The sequence below is a fragment of the Schistocerca gregaria genome, chromosome 5, assembly GCF_023897955.1.
Source record: "Schistocerca gregaria isolate iqSchGreg1 chromosome 5, iqSchGreg1.2, whole genome shotgun sequence".
In the NCBI taxonomy this organism is placed as follows: domain Eukaryota; kingdom Metazoa; phylum Arthropoda; class Insecta; order Orthoptera; family Acrididae; genus Schistocerca; species Schistocerca gregaria.
The window spans coordinates 475,545,910-475,563,889 of NC_064924.1; the positions used below are offsets into that span (position 1 = coordinate 475,545,910).

Consider the following 17,980-nt stretch of genomic DNA (forward strand, 5'->3'; position numbering starts at 1 on the left):
TGGAGACGGTTGCGAATGGTCCTCGCCGATACCCCAGGAGAAACAGTGTCCCTAATTTGCTGGGAAGTGGCGGTGCAGTCCCCTACAGCACTGCGTAGGATCCTACGGTCTTGGCGTGCATCCGTGCGTCGCTGCGGTCCGGTCCCAGGTCGACGGGCACGTGCACCTTCCGCCGACCACTGGCGACAACATCGATGTACTGTGGAGACCTCACGCCCCACGTGTTGAGCAATTCGGCGGTACGTCCACCCGGCCTCCCGCATGCCCACTATACGCCCTCGCTCAAAGTCCGTCAACTGCACATACGGTTCACGTCCACGCTGTCGCGGCATGCTACCAGTGTTAAAGACTGCGATGGAGCTCCGTATGCCACGGCAAACTGGATGACACTGACGGCGGCGGTGCACAAATGCTGCGCAGCTAGCGCCATTCGACGGCCAACACCGCGGTTCCTGGTGTGTCCGCTGTGCCGTGCGTGTGATCATTGCTTGTACAGCCCTCTCGCATTGTCCGGAGCAAGTATGGTGGGTCTGACACACCGGTGTCAATGTGTTCTTTTTTCCATTTCCAGGAGTGTATTTTCCATGGCCGGTTTCGAACAGTATAGTCCATCTTCAGTTTCACAAACTCTTCGCTGCAACTGTTGAGGTGCAACAGATGCTAAAACAAGTTTTAGTTTTCAAGACGAACTATGGTCGGAAACGCTCATCGAAAACATAATTAAATTGTAATTCAGACTACGCTATTTAGAAAAATCACCTCAAGCTGAATATCTCCCCCACTGTTCAACGACTACGCTACCATGAACACTTGGATATTTTGCGACAGGTTGCTGGCGGCGCCATGCCTGGTGGTGGGCATCCCACTCACCCAGCAGGCGGAGCTTCGGTCGGACACCGCAGTAAGGGCAGAGAGGGCCGATTACCGGCTGCCCGGTGACGTCATCCCCAGCAACTACAAGGTCACCCTTCAGCCCTACTTCGAGGTAAGTCTGCCGCGCAGCAGGCCGTTTCCGGCTCTACCTCAGATTCTGTTATGTGTCCAGCAACCTAACAACAACCTTCCAGATCTAACAACTGATACGGGATTCCGATTATCGTTGTTGAATTCCTTACTCCGAAGACTGGTTTGATGCCCATCTCCAGCTAGTCATGTGCAAGTATTCTCCAATCTGCGCAAGAACTGCGCGCCACAGTCATTTCAACCTGCTTGTGGTATTTAAGTCTTGGCTTCCTTGTACAAAGCCGGTCACCTTTCAAAATTCCTGCTACACCCGTATTACCATTTCCTTGATGCTTCGGGAGGTACCATATCGAGTGTCTGGATCTCGCACTTTTCTACTTCCATCTGTTTGGTTCAATGAAGGAAGCACCCCGCGGGAAACGGTACGTGGATGATGAGATTATTGAGGCAGCCAGACGTTAGGTCCTACGTCGGTCGATAGAGTGCTACGATGCGGTCATAAAGGTCCTCCAGGTAAGAAGGTGTACGTCAGTCGTACTCGCACTGAAAGGACGTTAGGTTGAAAAATAGGGTTATGTAGACAGAAGAGTGGGTGATAGTATGGTGTATTGGAATCGCCAATAAAACCGATCCACTGTGAGAAAAGAATGGAGCATTACTTGTTGAACGCCACTTGTATGAGTTTACTTGCAAGCGTTATAAGTGAAAAACAATAAACTTGGAATAATCTTGTTTTATTTCTGATAAACCAGAAAAACAATTATGTTCAAAATGTTCAAATGTCTGTGATATATTATGTGACTTAACTGCTAAGGTCATCAGTCCCTAAGCTTACACACTACTTAACCTAAATTATCCTAAGAACAAACACACACACCCATGCCCGAGGGAGGACTCGAACCTCCGCCGGGATCAGCCGCACAGTCCATGACTGCGGCGCCTTATACCGCTCGTCTAATCGCGCGCCAAAAACAATTATGTCTTTCATGTTATGACTAGTGTTTCGTCCTTATATGTGGCACGAAAGATGACATTAACACACCCCGAACGCATTGAGATCATCCTGGTACGGGGAGAGAGAAGCATCCGTGTGACCGCGAACGCTTTTAACCAACGGTCCCAGACAGACCGCCCATTACCTACAATACTGTGGTGAACCTTCTCATGAAATTCCGTGGAACTAGCTACGCTACAGAAAAACCGAAAGCTGGAAGGACGGCTACAGATGAAGCGACATCAAGAGCCGTTCTGGTGTCGCATCGTTCAGTAAAGGTCAAAACCGCAGCATTCGCAACATTTCGAATGGAACCGCGGTCAGCCTTACATCAACAATGAGCATTTAGACACCCGTAAGCCGCACCCTTACAGAATTTAAATTCTACAACATCAGAATGGGGAGCACACAAGCCAGACAAAAACCGCCGTTTCCTCTGTGAAGCATTGCTTGCGGATGAAGCCATTTGCGTGTGAACGGGGAGGTAAATAAACAGAGTCAGATACTGATGTCAATCCCGACTGGATGAATCTGTCGAAGTTAAGTGGTGCTCAGAAGTGAATGTTTGGTGGCGACTATGTTGTTCTAGTATTTTTCGGCTCTTCTTCATTCAGGATGGAGTAACAGTAAACACAGTTGTTAGAAGAAGATGGAACGTTCGGAATTTCCTTTCGGGACAATGGTGTCCCAGATCATTACGGGTTAGGTATTCGGTATTACCTGGTTATGCAACTATCCGGATTTAAGCCAATTACATTTCAATCTACCGACACATGTGGAATCAATGGCGCTAAAGATAACCCTGCATAGCTCAGGGAGCGGACTGTGATGCCTGGGCAGGTGTTGGTTCATGTCCGTGGTGAATGAGTGAAGCGGATAACAACAACCTTACAAAGTGCTGGGAAACAATTTGAGCGCGTACTCTAGCCTTCATGTAATCTCCAGTATTTGCCTTGTTCTGTAGAAAATGCGACTTAACTCGAGATTGATTACCCCTACTAAAATGAAAGGCAGTACCGTTACCCTGGTGTAATTTTATATCTGTTTGATTCGTCACATGACCGTTTCCGTTCGAAAATTACTTGTTGCATTCAGGATGACACCTTCCAAAATGGCCGTCGCTTTGGTGACATAGCCTCACAGTTCCATCTCATACTGCTTTAATTAAAATTTTTGTTTGCATCTGTTTTTAGTTTCGAAGTGTGGTTGCATACTTATGGGTCAACCTGTATGCAAGGAGAAAAGTACATGCACGCTCAAGTGCATTATACAGGGTGGAGCAAATAAATGTGGCCTAGAGAACAGTGTTCCAGGGTACAAAGAAACACAGCAGACGAAAGGAACTATTTATTTATTTTATTTACACGTCAGGTTCCTTAGGACCAAATTAAGGAGCAAATCTCCAAGGCCATGGAACGTGTCAGTACATGTAATCACAACATAAAAGTAATAACAGATAAAAATAAATGTTCATGAACCTGAAAAAAGTCAGTCCACAAGTTTAAGTAAACGCTATCAGCAATACATTAAGAATCAGCTTAATTTTTCAAGGAACTCCTCGACAGAATAGAAGGAGTGACCCATGAGGAAAGTCTTCGGTTTCGATTTGAAAGCGCGTGGATTACTGCTAAGATTTTTGAATTCGAGTGCCAGCTTATTGAAAATGAATGCAGCAGTATATTGCACACCTTTTTGCCCAAGAGTTAAGGAATTCCGATCCAAATGCAAGTTTGATTTCTGCCGAGTATTAGCCGAGTGAAAGCTGCTTAATCTTGGGAATAAACTAATATTGGTAACAAGAAAAGTGAGCGCAAACCACTTATTGCCTCAACGGCCCGTTTCTGAGCCAAAAATAATCCTTGTAGAATGGGAAGAGTTACCCCAAAATATAATACCATACGACATAAGCGAATGAAGATAAGCAAAGTAGACTAATTTTCGTGTCGAAATATCACTCACTTCTAATACCGTTCGAATAGTAAAAACGGCAGTATTAAGTCTTTGAACAAGATCCTGAACGCGGGCTTTCCATGACAGCTTACTATCTATCTGAACACCTAGAAATTTGAACTGTTCAGTTCCATAATCATATGCCCGTTCTGTGAAATTGAAATGTCAAGTTTTGTTGAATTGTGTTTTAGAAACTTTAAAAACTGAGTCTTACTGTGATTTAATGTTAGTTTATTTTCGAGAAGCCATGAACTGAGATCAAGTACTGCACTATTTGAAACCGAGCCAATGTTGCACACAACATCCTTTACTACCAAGCTAGTGTCATCAGCAAACAGAAATATTTTAAAGTTACCCGTAACACTAGAGGGCATATCATTTATATAAATACGGAATAGGAGTGGCCCCAACACTGATCCCTGGGGCACCCCCCACTTCACAGTACCCCACTCAGATCCCACATCACCGCCGTTATCAACTTTGTGAATAATGACCTTTTGCTGCCTGTTGCTAAAGTAAGAGGTGAACCAATTGTGAGCTACTCCCCATATTCCGTAATGGTCCAACTTCTGGAGCAATATTTTGTGATCAATACAATAAAATGCCTTAGTTAAATCAAAAAATACGCCAAGCGTTCGAAAGTTTTTGTTTAGCCCATCTAGTACCTCACAGAGAAAAAAGAATATAGCATTTTCAGTTGTTAAACGGCTTCTAAAGCCGAACTGTACATTTGATAGCAAATCGTATGATATAAAATGATCAATTATCGTGTCCGCCCCCGGTAGCTGAGTGATCAGCGCGACAGACTGTTAATCCAAAGGGCCCGTGTTCGATTCCCGGCTGGGTCGGAGATTTTCTCCGCTCAGGGACTGGGTGTTGTGTTGTCCTAATCATCATCATTTCATCCCCATCGACGCGCAAGTCGTCAAATCGAAAGACTTGCACCAGGCGAACGGTCTACCCGACGGGAGGCCCTCGTCACACGACATTTCATTTCATTTAATCAATTATCGTTACATACACAGCCTTTTCAATAACTTTAGCAAACTCTGATGGCATAGAAATAGGTCTAAAATTATCTACATTATCCCTTTCTCGCTTTTTATAAAGCTTCTTTACTGCTGAGTACTTTAATCGCTCAGGAAACTGACCATTCCTAAAGGAAAAATTACAAATATGGCTAAATACAGAGCTAACATGTGCAGCACAGCACTTTAATATTCTGCTAGACACTCATCATATCCATGAGAGTCCTTAGTGTTCAGTGATTTAATTATTGATTAAATCTCCCTCTTGTCTGTATCACAGAGGAGTATTTCAGACATCAATGCCGGAAAGGCATTTGCCAAGAAAGTTATATGATTTCCTGTAGAAACTAAATTTTTATTTAATTCACCAGGAATGTTCAGAAAATGATTGTTAAATACTGTGCACATATCTGATTCATCAGTAGCAGAAATATTTTTACTGCGAACTGACTTTATATCGTCGACCTTGTGCTGCTTATCAGACAATTCCTTCACAACTGGGTATATGGTTTGAATTTTATCTTGTGAATTTGCTATTCTATTTGCATACCACATACTCTTTGCCTTCCTAATAACATTTTTAAGCACCTTTCAATACTGGTTGTAATGGGATACTGTAGTTTGATTGTGACTACTTACTTACCGAAGTATAGCAGATGCTGAAAGTGACCACCGTTCTTGGCACTTTTGGTGCATGGTCAGCAAGGTGCTGGAGGCAGATCGAAGCTGGACTATTGGAATTGCTGAAGTCTCATCCGAAATGTTCTGTTGCAGTTCTTAAAGACTGTGAGGGGTGTTTAGATACACATTAGACATCAGGGCTCCCCACACAATGTAATCACACACTGACAATTCAAGTGACCTCAGTGGCAAGCTAGCTCCGCAACCAGACTCCAGGTCCAGGTGGAGCATTCGTCCGTATGATCGACATAATATGCCGGTCTCTTGCAACAGGCATCGGGTTGATTTGGTAGGACCCTGAAGCATTTTCGGATGAACTGCAGCCACATTTTCTGATTTGCGGCCACGTTTCGGAAAGTTTTCTGACTTGTTCAAAACAGATCCTGTCTGACACCATTCTCCAACTTAGCTTTACATTGCACTCTTTGCTGGCCCTTTGACACCATTAAAAGTTTCAGCAAACAACTGATCACATTATTTCCACGACTTCGTTGTCACGTGACTTTCTACAACGAACACTTGCTGCCCCCTTGTGAGTACCATTGTCCCCTCTGCACAGCTTCACTCACACTGACAGCCCCTACCGTCCTCTGAACCAGTGTCGATCATGTAGTAATTGTACACGTTGTGTGGGCGTCACGGGATGTGGTTATCTGCATACATGCACGGCCAATCGTACCCACCGTTAATTAATGCTGTGGGCTTTAAAATGTGACACGTAGGAAGTTTTGTGACTACAGTGAGTAGCAGTCTCAGATCCGCATAACCGTGGACAGAAAGGAGCTTGCTATATTCCCAAATGGAAAAATGGAACGCACCGCCAAATTATTTGAAATGATCCGAGCTCTGTGGCACACTCAAATATCAAACTGCCCACAGTAAAACCTTTAGGCTCTCGTGCAAGGAAATAAAAGTGTAGAAAAGAAAGAAATCCTCAATTTGGGCAACGAGCGATTTTCAAGAATCAATCGAATCTTTATTTTGTGTTTTATTCTTCAATGGTTATCCACTAATTCAGTACTTTCTCTTTCATTTCAGGGTGATAATGCATTTACCTTCGATGGCAAAGTCGTTATCACAGCAACTCCTGATTTCACCGTCAATGCGGAAATAAAGGAGCTGAAATTACACTCTCACAAAGACATCACAGTGACAGGCGTTACAGTTAAGTATGGCATAGGCAGCCTCACAGCAACTCCTCAGACAGAAGCCGTGGGTGACAGTGAGATCTACACCATTACGCTGGGCACTGCCATCACATCCCAAGAAGGGGTGGACCCCACTAACCAATTAGTCATCGAAATTGACTACACCGGTATTCTCAATGATGATATGCGTGGTTTCTACAGGAGTTGGTACAACGAAAGTGGCGTCCTGACGTAAGTATACACTACATAGTTTCTCCATTTTTTTTCTACATCAGTGTTCTGTGATAGTGAATAGCAATGAACGCATTCGAGAACAACACAATGGATAAATCAAAGTGAGTATCACAGTTAGGTGCCAAATTTTGAAGAGATGTTCATCACGTAAAAAGCATTAAATCGTTAAACTTTCATTCCATTCTGAACTGATACCTACCAACAGCATCTGTATGATCTCTGATCGTCACGGGTACGAAGGTATTTTGTATTTGATGTGTTATGGAAGCCAGCTGGTTCCGAATGTCATCTTGAGGAACTCCTCGCCGTACCAAAAACATGCGAAGTGTTAGTTCTTTTAGATTGCTGAGTGGAAGCCAGTATGTAAGTATATGACTGCCATCGCATCCTATACACGTTTTACAGATGGGATTTTACGGGCCCACACAAGCCAGTCAGGGATCCGTATACTCCTCAAGTCGTTAGAGCTGTGAACTACTGTGTGGTCTGTCATTATCCTTATGGGATATGATGTTTGGTACCCTGCTCATGAAGGATATGACAAGAAGGTGTACCATTCTTACTAGAATTCAGATTTCCATCAACAATTAACAAATTATTCTCCCAATATACACTCATTCTCATAAATTAAGGGTAACTGCGGGAACACACACGATACAGATCCTCGGTATTGGTGATAAGTTGAGAAAACCGTCCCGAAATACATGTGCTACAAATCGCCACTGTTTCCTGCGCATTTATCCCGACATCAATATGGGATATGATAACCATGCACACGTATACAGGCCGCACAACAGGTTGACATAATCTGGATCACGTGGTCGAGCAACTGCTAGGGTATAGCCTCCCATTCTTGCACCAGTGCCTGTCGGAGCTCCTGAAGTGTCCTAGGGGTTTGACGACGCGCATCGATACGTCGACTGATAGCATACCAGACATGCTCGATGGGGTTTAGGTCTGGAGTTCAGGCAGGCCACTCCATTCGCCTGATATCTTCTGTTCCGAGGTACTCCTCCGCGATGGCAGCTCGGTGGGGTCGTGCGTTATCATCCATCAGGAGGAAGGTGGGACTCACTGCACCCTTGAAAAGGCGGACATACTGGTGTAAAATGACGTCCCGATACACCCGACCTGTTACACTTCCGCTGTCGAAGACATGCAGGAGTGTACGTGCACTAATCATAATCCCACCCAACACCATCAAACCACGACCTCCATACATGTCCCTTTCAAGGACATTCAGGGGTTGGTATCTGGTTCCTGGGACACGCCATATGAAAACCCGGTGAGAACCACTGTTCTGACTATACCTGGACTCGTCCGTGAACATAACCTGGGACCACTGTTCCAATGACCATGTACTGTGTTCTTGACACCAGTCTTTACGGGCTCTCCTGTGACCAGGGGTCAGTGGAATGCACCTTGCAGGTCTAGGGGCGAATAAACTATATCTGTTCAGTCGTCTGTAGACTGTGTGTCTGGAGACAACTGTTCCAGTGGCTGCAGTAAGGCCCCAAGCAAGGCTATCTGCAGTACTCCGTGGCAATCTGTGGGCACTGATGGTGAGATATCGGTCATCTTGTGTTGTTGTACACTGTGGACGTCTCGTACGGAAGCGCCTAGACACGTTTCCTGTCCGCTGGAACCGTTGCGATAATCTTGAGCTCATTCTTTGTGGCAGACGGAGGGCCCGTGCTACGACCTTCTGTGTTTGACCAGCCTCCAGTCGCTATAGTATTCTTCTCCTAATAACGACATCAATATGTGTTCTTTGAGCCATTTACAACACACACACACGCCTGAAAACGTCTGCACACGTAATCGCTGCACCGTACTCTGACACGCACCAACACACCTCTGCGTATGTAGACTGCTGCCAGCGCCACCGTGCGACGACCGCAGGTCAAATGCACCGCATGGTCATACCCCAAGGCGATTTAAATCCGCAAATCACCCACCAGAACGTTGTTTCACTATGTATCGGCATTATCCTTAGTGTATGAGCATGAGTGTACTTGCACACCTGCATATATGTTCCACAATCCTCATGGTCCTTGCGCGAAATGTATGTTGGCGGAAGTAGAATCGTTCTGCTGTCGTCCTCAAATGACGGTTCTCTACATTTGCGCAATAGTGCCTCGCGAAAAAAGAGCATTTTCTTCACCCCCCCCCTCCCCCCTGGGATTCCCAAATGTGTTCAGGAAGCATCTCCGTGATACTTGTGTGCTGATGGAACCTACCGGATACAAATCTATCAGGAAGCCTCTGAATTGCTTCAATGTTTAATGTCTTCCTTTAATCCGACCTAGCGCGGATCTGAAACACTTGAACAATTCCGAAGAATGGATAGCACTAGCGTTTTATTCGCCGTCTCCTTTATGGATGAGCTACACTTTCCCAAAATTCTCCCAATAACACGAAGTCGAGTATTGGCCTTCGGTACCACCAAACTGACGTGATCATTCCATTTCATGCCGCTCTGCAACGTCGCGACTAGATATTTAATCTAAGTGAGAAGCTGCACCCCACTAATACTGTATTCGAACGCTACAGCCCTGTTTTTCCAACTTATTAGACTTAATTTTTCTACATTTATAGCAAAGTGCCGTTCATCACACCAAATAGAAATTTGGTCCACGTCATCTTGTATGTTCCTACAGTCAATCAACGATGACACCTTCCCGTACAACACAGTATCATCAGCAAACAACCGTAAACTTCTGCTCACTCTGTCCGTCGGGTCATTTATGTATATAGGCAATAAAAGTACTGCTATCGCACTTCCATGGCGCACCCCTGACGAAATCCTTGTCTGGGATGAACGCTTGTCGTCGAAGACTGCGTACTATGTTCTATTATTTAAAAAGTCTTCGAGCCACTCACATATCTGGGAACCTGAATCTTACGCTCGGATCTTCGTCAACAGTCTGCTGTGGGGATCCGTGTCAAATGCTTTGCACAAATCTATGAGTACCGAATCTGCCTACTGTCATCCATACATTGTTTGTAGGATATCGTGTGAGGAAAGGGCAACATGAGTTCCTTGTTGTCGGATCCAACAGTTCTTCACATCACAATTCCAGGAGCTGAAGTGATATGGGTCTCGAAAATCGCTGCTTCCCGTCACGTTACAGCAGGTTGCCTCTGGACACTTCGGCATCGATCTGATCGCCACAGACAGGTGCGTACATCATTGTTGAACAGCAGAAAATAATGCTCAATGTGCCCGCTGACTCTGGCTCCTCACCATGCAGGCTTCCGTTGATTGTGGCATGGTGTCAGCTGTAAACGACAGATGGCAATTTTAAACCTCGGCTCAACATCCAGCAATGTGTTCCATATGGTTCATGCCGACTCATTTCCCGTAACCCTTGACCGGATTTCATCAGTTATTCATCTATCAGAGCTAGTCGAAAAATCCTACGGTCTTCTCGTGGTGTTGTGATTATGGAAAGACTACTGACTATTCTTCTTGCCAGACTGATGAGTCCATTTTGTCACCACCCACGCTGCAGTCAATGCACTCAGCCAACCGTGTGCGATCAGTCGGTGAGAAGCTACCCTGTCCATTGCGTCAATGATTAGGTGTTTCTCAAAGACGGAGATCAGCTGCTCCTGCACGTCTTCTGTGTTGACGGGTTCCTCCTGGAAAGTTCCAGTAACGTTGGACATCCGAAAAGTCGTCAAGGGCTCACACGATTCTTCATCTGTGGGAATGACTTTTTACTGCACTGAAAATACTGGAAATGAGCTGACGTAAGGATGAAACTGTAGTCAACACTGGTTTATAGATTTGGTAGCATTGCTTTAAGTTGCTTATGCAACATTTGAAAAGAGAGGAAAGATTATATAAAAAACATTTCTGAGTTAGAGCTGATCATTCAGAAGATCTGTGTTTATAAATTTCTCTCTTCTAAAAGATTAATTACACACTCTTTATCTACTATGTGCAAGATTTCCGCATTAAGTAATGAAAGCGGTGGGTGAAAGTGGTTTTTAGCTTTAAGATGTTTTGCAAACGTTGACTTACAGGCAATTTCGCTGTCTTTGTTCAATAAATGTTCACCGAACCAAGTCTTAAATGCCCTTTCTGTTTGTCCTATATAAAACCTGGACACACGCTGCACTGAATTTTGCATAGATATTTATGAGTAGGAGGTCTCTCGTTGTGTATCAAAATAAGTCTATCAGATGGCAAAATTAGCTTTGTCATCTATAGAAAACCCGTTACGACTGATAATATCGTTCATGCGTCTTCATTTCATCCCTATAGGCATAAATTTGCATTCATTCGTGCTACGATTGAACGGATGTTTGAGGTCCCTTTAACTCCGTCCGCTGTTGTCACGGAACTTAATAGCCTCAATCATATTGCCACCAGTACAGGCTGTCAAGGCAATCTCGTGCAAAAACTTTACACGGCAAGAACTAATAAGAACTCTAGCATACCTTTACTGGTTACAAATGGCCCTAGTGGAAAGAAATATTTTTCAATTCCGTTATTAAGTGATTTATTCTATCGGTTTGCGTGGTTATCTAAAAAATACGACCTCCATGTGGCCTACGAAGGATCCCTCACTTCAAAATACATTGCACGGTCTGGAGGTGAGTTACGCAGACTGTCTAAGTATGTTAGGCATAAAACACGCTCATACAGTGTAACACCACCCGTAGCTTGATAATGGCCTCAGTTCGGCGAGGAGAAGCTAAAGCCACATATTGATGATTAAATCCCCCACACCTACTGAAATGAGGATTAAAATGTCTCACTTGCAATTTACTATAGTTCGAGGCATTTTCTATGGAATTAAGATCGGGTGATTTAGCGAAGCAGTCGAGATACGAAAGGCTGCCTGGGTGTTTCACAATCCAGAAACGTATGCGTGCACCCTTGTTAAAACGTCTGGACTCATCTTGGGAAAGGAAAGTGTCCACAACATACTCATCGTGAAGATGAAGAGGGAAAAAAGGGACGCAAGGAAAATTAGGGGTTAATGACCCATCGACAGCGAGGTCAGTAGAGACGTAGCGCAAGCTCAGATTGTTCCAAGGAGCATCCCTAATATGATTTGCTGAAGAATCCTCGATTATATTCTTAGTTCCAATACAATAAATTTTCTTGAGACCGGTAACGTGATGTCAATGAATCAGGTTGGTTTTGGAAAGCATCGCTGGTGTGAAACTCAGCTTGTCCTTTTCTGACATGCTATACTGCGAACTATAGATGAAGGGCAACAGGTAGATTCCGGAAAGCGTTTTACAGTGTGCCCCATTGAGATTGTTAAAGAACATACGACATAATGGAATGGTTCACAGATATGTGAGAGGCTCGGAGTCTTCTTAAGTTATAGGACCCAGTATGTTGTCATAGACGGCGAGTGTTCATCAGGGACAACGAAATCGTCAGGAGTGCTCCAGGGAAGTGTGACAGGACCCCTGTTGTTCTCTATATACATAAATGATTTGATGGACAGGGCGGGCAGCAATCTACGATTGTTTGCTGACGATATCGTGCTTTACGGCAAGGTGTCGATGTTGAGTGACTGTAGGAGGATACAAGATGACGTAGATAAAATTCCTAGTTTGTGTGACGAATGGCAGCTAGATCTAAATATAGAAAAATGTAAATTAATGCGGATGAGTAAGAAAAAGAGCTTGTAATTCTCGGATACAGTGTTAGTAGTTTGGTGCTTGACACACGTCATTTAAATATCTAGGCGTAACACAGCAAAGTGATATGAAACAGAACTAGCAAGCGAAGTCTGAATTCTAGGGAAGTGTGGTTCATCTGTAACACAAACCGCATATAGGTCGTTAGTGCGACCTGTTCTTGAGTACTGCTCCAGTGTTTGGGATCCGTGCCAGGTCAGATTAAAGGAAAACATCGAAGCAATTGAGAGGCGGCCTGCCAGGTTTGTCACTGATAGGTTCGTTGTTACAGAGATTCTTCGGGAACTCTAATGGGAATCTCTGTAGGTAAGGCGACATTCTTTTCCAGGAATGCTATTGAGAAAATTTATAGAAGCACCCTTTGAAGCTGACAGTCTTCAACATACATTGCACCTAAGAACCACGAAGATAAGATATGAGAAATTAGGGCTCATACGGAGACATACAGAAAGTCTTTTTCCATTGCTCTATTTGCTGGTAGAACAGGAAAGGATGTGACTAGTAGAGGTACGGAGTACTCTCCACCACGCGCCGTACGGTGGATTGCAGAGTTTCTACGAGGGTGAGTCAAATAAAAACCTTAAATATTGTTTTAAATATTATATATTGTGCAAAAGTGATACAAAGCTGCATCACTTTTCAACATAATCTCCCCCACGCTCAATGCAAGTCCTCCAGCGCTCACAAAGTGCGTAAATTCCTTTAGAAAAAAATTGTTTTGATAATTTGCGCAACCACTCGCGCACCGCGTGGCGTACCGCTTCATCAGAACAGAACTTCTTGCCTTCCATTGCGTCTTTGAGTGGTCCAAACATATGGAAATCACTTGGGGCAAGGTCTGGTGAGTATGGTGGATGAGGAAGACACTCAAAATGCAGGTTTGTGGAACTGAACCCAGGTTTCGTCCCCAGTAACGATTCTTCGAAGGAAGTCATCACCTCGTTCAAAGCGCCGAAGAAGTTCTTCGCAAGCATCAACAAGTCGTTCTCTCATTTGAGGAGTCAGCTGGCGTGGCACCCATCCCGGAGACACTTTGTGAAACTGGAGCACATCATACACAATGTGGTGTACCGACCCATGACTGATCTGTAAACATGCTGCAATGCCATGCAGTGTCATTCGGCGGTTCTCCTTCACTATGGCTTCAACTTCTGCAATGTTCAGTAAAGCCACAACTCGTCATGCCTGACCTGAACTAGGAGCATCTTCCATTGAAGTCACCCATTTGCGAACTTCCTACTCCTTTCGTAGACTTGCTGCTGTGACAAACATGCATCACCGTGCTGAACCTTCATTCGTCGATGAATTTCAATAGGTTTCACACCTTCACTTCGATAAAAACCGAATAACAGAACGCTGTTCTTCCCTGGTGCAAGTCGCAACTGGGGTGGCCATATTTATATTGATACTGCGACGGTATGTGCGCATCTGCACTATGCTGCCGCCTATAGGCCATTCTGCACGCTGTTTGTAGCAAGCTTACCAACTCACAGGATAATGGCACGAAATTTCGATTTGTTATTGTGGTTGGCAGGAAAGCCAACACCGTGTTACTAAAGGAGGCCGAAATGCACGCGTTTTAGCTCACGCAGGCTGGCGTGAGGTCTGGAACATGACAAGGGAATTAGAATTGAGAAATTTCGCGTCTGTAGCACGTCATCTTCGTGGTATAGCAACTTTAATGGCCAGTAGTGTAATTGCGCCAGTGATACAGCTGGTTGAATTTGCGGCCACCTGACACGCAGAACGAAGCAGGTTCCTGGGGTCAGAGACCGTTGGTGGCACTCAAGCTGCCACCCGCCAGCCTACTGAACGTGCGTGGTCTTCTGTCTACAGTCTGTCGTTATGACCCCTGTGGCTTCACAGGGTTAGACCACACGCATGACGAAAGAGCGAGAAGGGTTGCCGATAGTGCGGGCGAATGCCTCTATGTACTGCACAACTGACACAAACTCCAATGACTTACGTCAGTGGTAGACGTTCACATGATCACCTGGAACCATTTAGAAACTATTTGCGCTGAACCAAAGCGACCAATTTTCTGTTTTAAGACGGTTACTAATATTTTGTCCAGTTAGAATATTGGATATTTTCGGCAACAACCAATGTAAGTCTCTTTGTTTACAACGAGTCCTGATGTACATAGTTGATGACGTGTGGAACCTGGAAACTAGCAGTGACGGTGTTGATGCATGCAGGTGGCTGGCGACCACGCACATGGAGCCCACGGCAGCTAGGCGCGCCTTCCCCTGCTTCGACGAGCCTGGAATGCGGGCCACCTTCCAAACGACGGTGATCGCTCCTCAGGGCTACACGGCGCGCGCCAACACCGAAGTGACGAGCACAGCCCCCATGTAAGTATCTCACTATCTCATCGGCGCTCTGAGTCTTCACTGGGAAGAATTATCTGTTCAGTTGATACTTTATCGTTTTCCACTGCCCTACTACATGACAACTACTCAATACTGATAATATAAATTAGGTCCTTCACTGCATACAGCCCTGCCACGTTTTACCGATTGTTCCAAATTACTAAAACCCTCATTCTAGACTTTAAGGAATCGAACTCCCATGTATAATACGTCATATCTCCCGAACTATGTATCTTATAGTGATATAATTTTGCAGGTACGCTATAATGACTCTTCCTATGTATTTATTTCTTAAATATTCATTCTAAAAAATAAAAAAATTCTCTTTCAAATTCTGAAGGTGGCACGGGTAAAATACAGGGAGCGAAAGGCTATTTACAATTTGTACAGAAATCAGGTGGCAGTTATAAGAGTCGAAGGACACGATAGGGAAGCAGTGGTTGGAGAGGGAGTGAGACAGGGATGTAGCCTATCCCCGATGTTATTCAATCTGTATACTGAGAAAGCAGTAAAGGAAACAAAAGAAAAATACGAAGTTGGAATTAAAATCCATGGAGAAGAAATATAAACTTTGAGGTTCGCCGATGACATTTTAATTCTGTCAGAGACAGCAAAGGATCAGGAAGAGCAGCTGAACGGAATGGACCGTGTTTTGAAAGGAGGATATGAGATGAACATCAACAAAATCAAAACGAGAATATAGGAATGTAGTCGAATTAAAACGGGTGATGCTGCGGGAATCAGATTGGGAAATGAGACGCTTAAAGTAGTAAATTAGTTTTGCTATTTGGAGAGCAAAATAACTGATGATGGTCGAAGTAGAGAGGATATTGAATGTAGACTGGCAATGGCAAGGAAAGCGTTTCTGAAGAAGAGAAATTTGTTAACATCGAGCATAGATTTAAGTGTCAGGAAGTAGTTTCTGAAAGTATTTGTATGGAGTGTAGCCATGTATGGAAGTGAAAAATTAATGATAAATAGTTTAGACAAGAAGCGAATAGAAGCTTTCGAAATGTGGTGCTACAGAAGAACGCTGAAGATTGGATGTGTAGATCACATAACTAATGACGAGGTATTGAATAGAATTGGGGAGGAGTTTGTGGCACAACTTGACTAGAAGAAGGGATCGGTTGGTAGGGAATATTCTGAGGCATCAAGGGATGACCAATTTAGTATTGGAGGGCAGCGTGGAGGGTAAAAATTGTAGAGGGAGACCAAGAGATGAATATACTAAACAGATTCAGAAGGATGTAGGTTGCAGTAGGTACTGGGAGATGAAGAAGCCTGCACAGGATAGAGTAGCATGGAGAGCTGCATCAAACCAGTCTCTGGACTGAAGACCACAACAACAACAACATTCGTTCTAAAATGAACTGAAAATGAGAAAGGGTGATTATCGGAGCAATTAAAATGGGCGAACTCGTTAATACGTTGAGTGATAGTGAAAACATAGTTAAAGCTTTTTTTGTATTCAGCTTGTAATAAAATAATGCTCTAAAAAAGGAATCGCACTTCTTATGGAACTTCTGGGTGGAGATCGGTTCTAGCCCTGATCTTGCAATATCCACTTCAAGTCGCTACAGTGGCAGCCGATCATTTGCATCATTGTATGAAGGTGACCGATGCACAAAATTGGTCCAGATAATTTCCTGAAAAGTATTTAAAAATCGGATTATGACAAGGAATCAACTAAATGAAATATAATTAAACATTCCTAACGTTTTAATTTAAGCCAATTATTACATCATAAAATGAGAGCCTTTTATAATGCATCAGATCAAGGGGAATGCTGACAAGCTAGCGAGTAGAAAACGTTGCTGAGGTACCAGTATTTGCATTTAAAACAAGAAACTAATGAAATGCAGTCAAAGGACCTATAAAATTCGTGCTGCCTTCGAGACTGGGAAGCTGTGTAAATGAAAATAAAATGAGAGAGAACCACACTCAGTGATATACGTGGATACTGAGTGCAAAATGTGCTTCAAATAGATTTAGGTGTAAAGAAGCAATAAATTAAAACATTGCAACTGATGCTAAAGTTTTACCACATTAAGAGGGTAATCTTAGTAAGCAATAATTCTTCTTCCTTTTGCCATTTTGTGGAGAGTGTCAGCTAGAAAAAGTTACTTGATAGCATGAGACAGTGTGTAAGGGTTTTGGAACACGCTTAGTGCGCTACTTCTCAAATAGTGGACGTATATGATCCCGGAAATTCGTGCGGCGTGATTTGAGCTGCCTCAACATATACATACAGTTTCTAACTGCATTACTTGTCTTCCTGTGTTAAACTTTTCTCATAAAATATTATCTGTTAATGAGTAGAATATAAAAGCATTTTAAATTTTTAAATTCGGTCAATAATTGCATGAAGAATTGAAAATAAAATTTCTGTCGTCTCAGTAAGCCGTTACGTAGGCGACGTACAACTAGGACCGCGCACCGTCCACCATACACCGGGCTAGACAATTAGCAAACTACGTGCTGGAATGTCATGCTCGCAGGAATGCTTCTGGTATCCGTCTTCTATACACAACCTGTTTCCTGAGCCACTTAATAAGTTTCCCACACTGCCGAAATCACGTGGAATACCTCCACCAATCCTACAAGACCTCAGCATTATTCCCCATCCTTGAGATCGCTTACCTACTGCCACGCCTCTATCAACACATCTCATCTTCCTTACACTTCTACACACCGCTGGATATTTTCAACTACTTTACCTTCCCGAACCATGAATCATTCCTGAAATCCTATCAACGCGACCTACCCTATCTCTTCCATTCCAAATGAATGCCTCAAATCATCCTTACCCTGTGTAACAGCAGTCCTAGCCGCCTCTTAAGCCCTCCTCCCCAGGCCACTGACTCCAAATCATGTAAGTCCCTTTCCGTACATATCTACCCCCGTCCTCGTCCCCCAAACGTGGTCTATTCCAGTTAT

At 44.0% G+C, this 17,980-nt stretch overlaps 1 protein-coding gene across 1 annotated transcript in view; it reads left to right on the plus strand.

Annotated features, from left to right (window-relative positions):
• LOC126273019 (aminopeptidase N-like) overlaps window positions 1–17,980 on the plus strand; it is a 161,133-nt gene that overhangs the window by 21,617 nt on the left and 121,536 nt on the right. Inside the window, exons 2-4 of the mRNA XM_049976391.1 lie at window positions 829–985; window positions 6,655–6,995; window positions 14,867–15,022. Of these exons, the coding sequence (XP_049832348.1) occupies window positions 829–985; window positions 6,655–6,995; window positions 14,867–15,022 (654 nt within the window). The remainder of the gene's footprint in view (window positions 1–828; window positions 986–6,654; window positions 6,996–14,866; window positions 15,023–17,980) is intronic.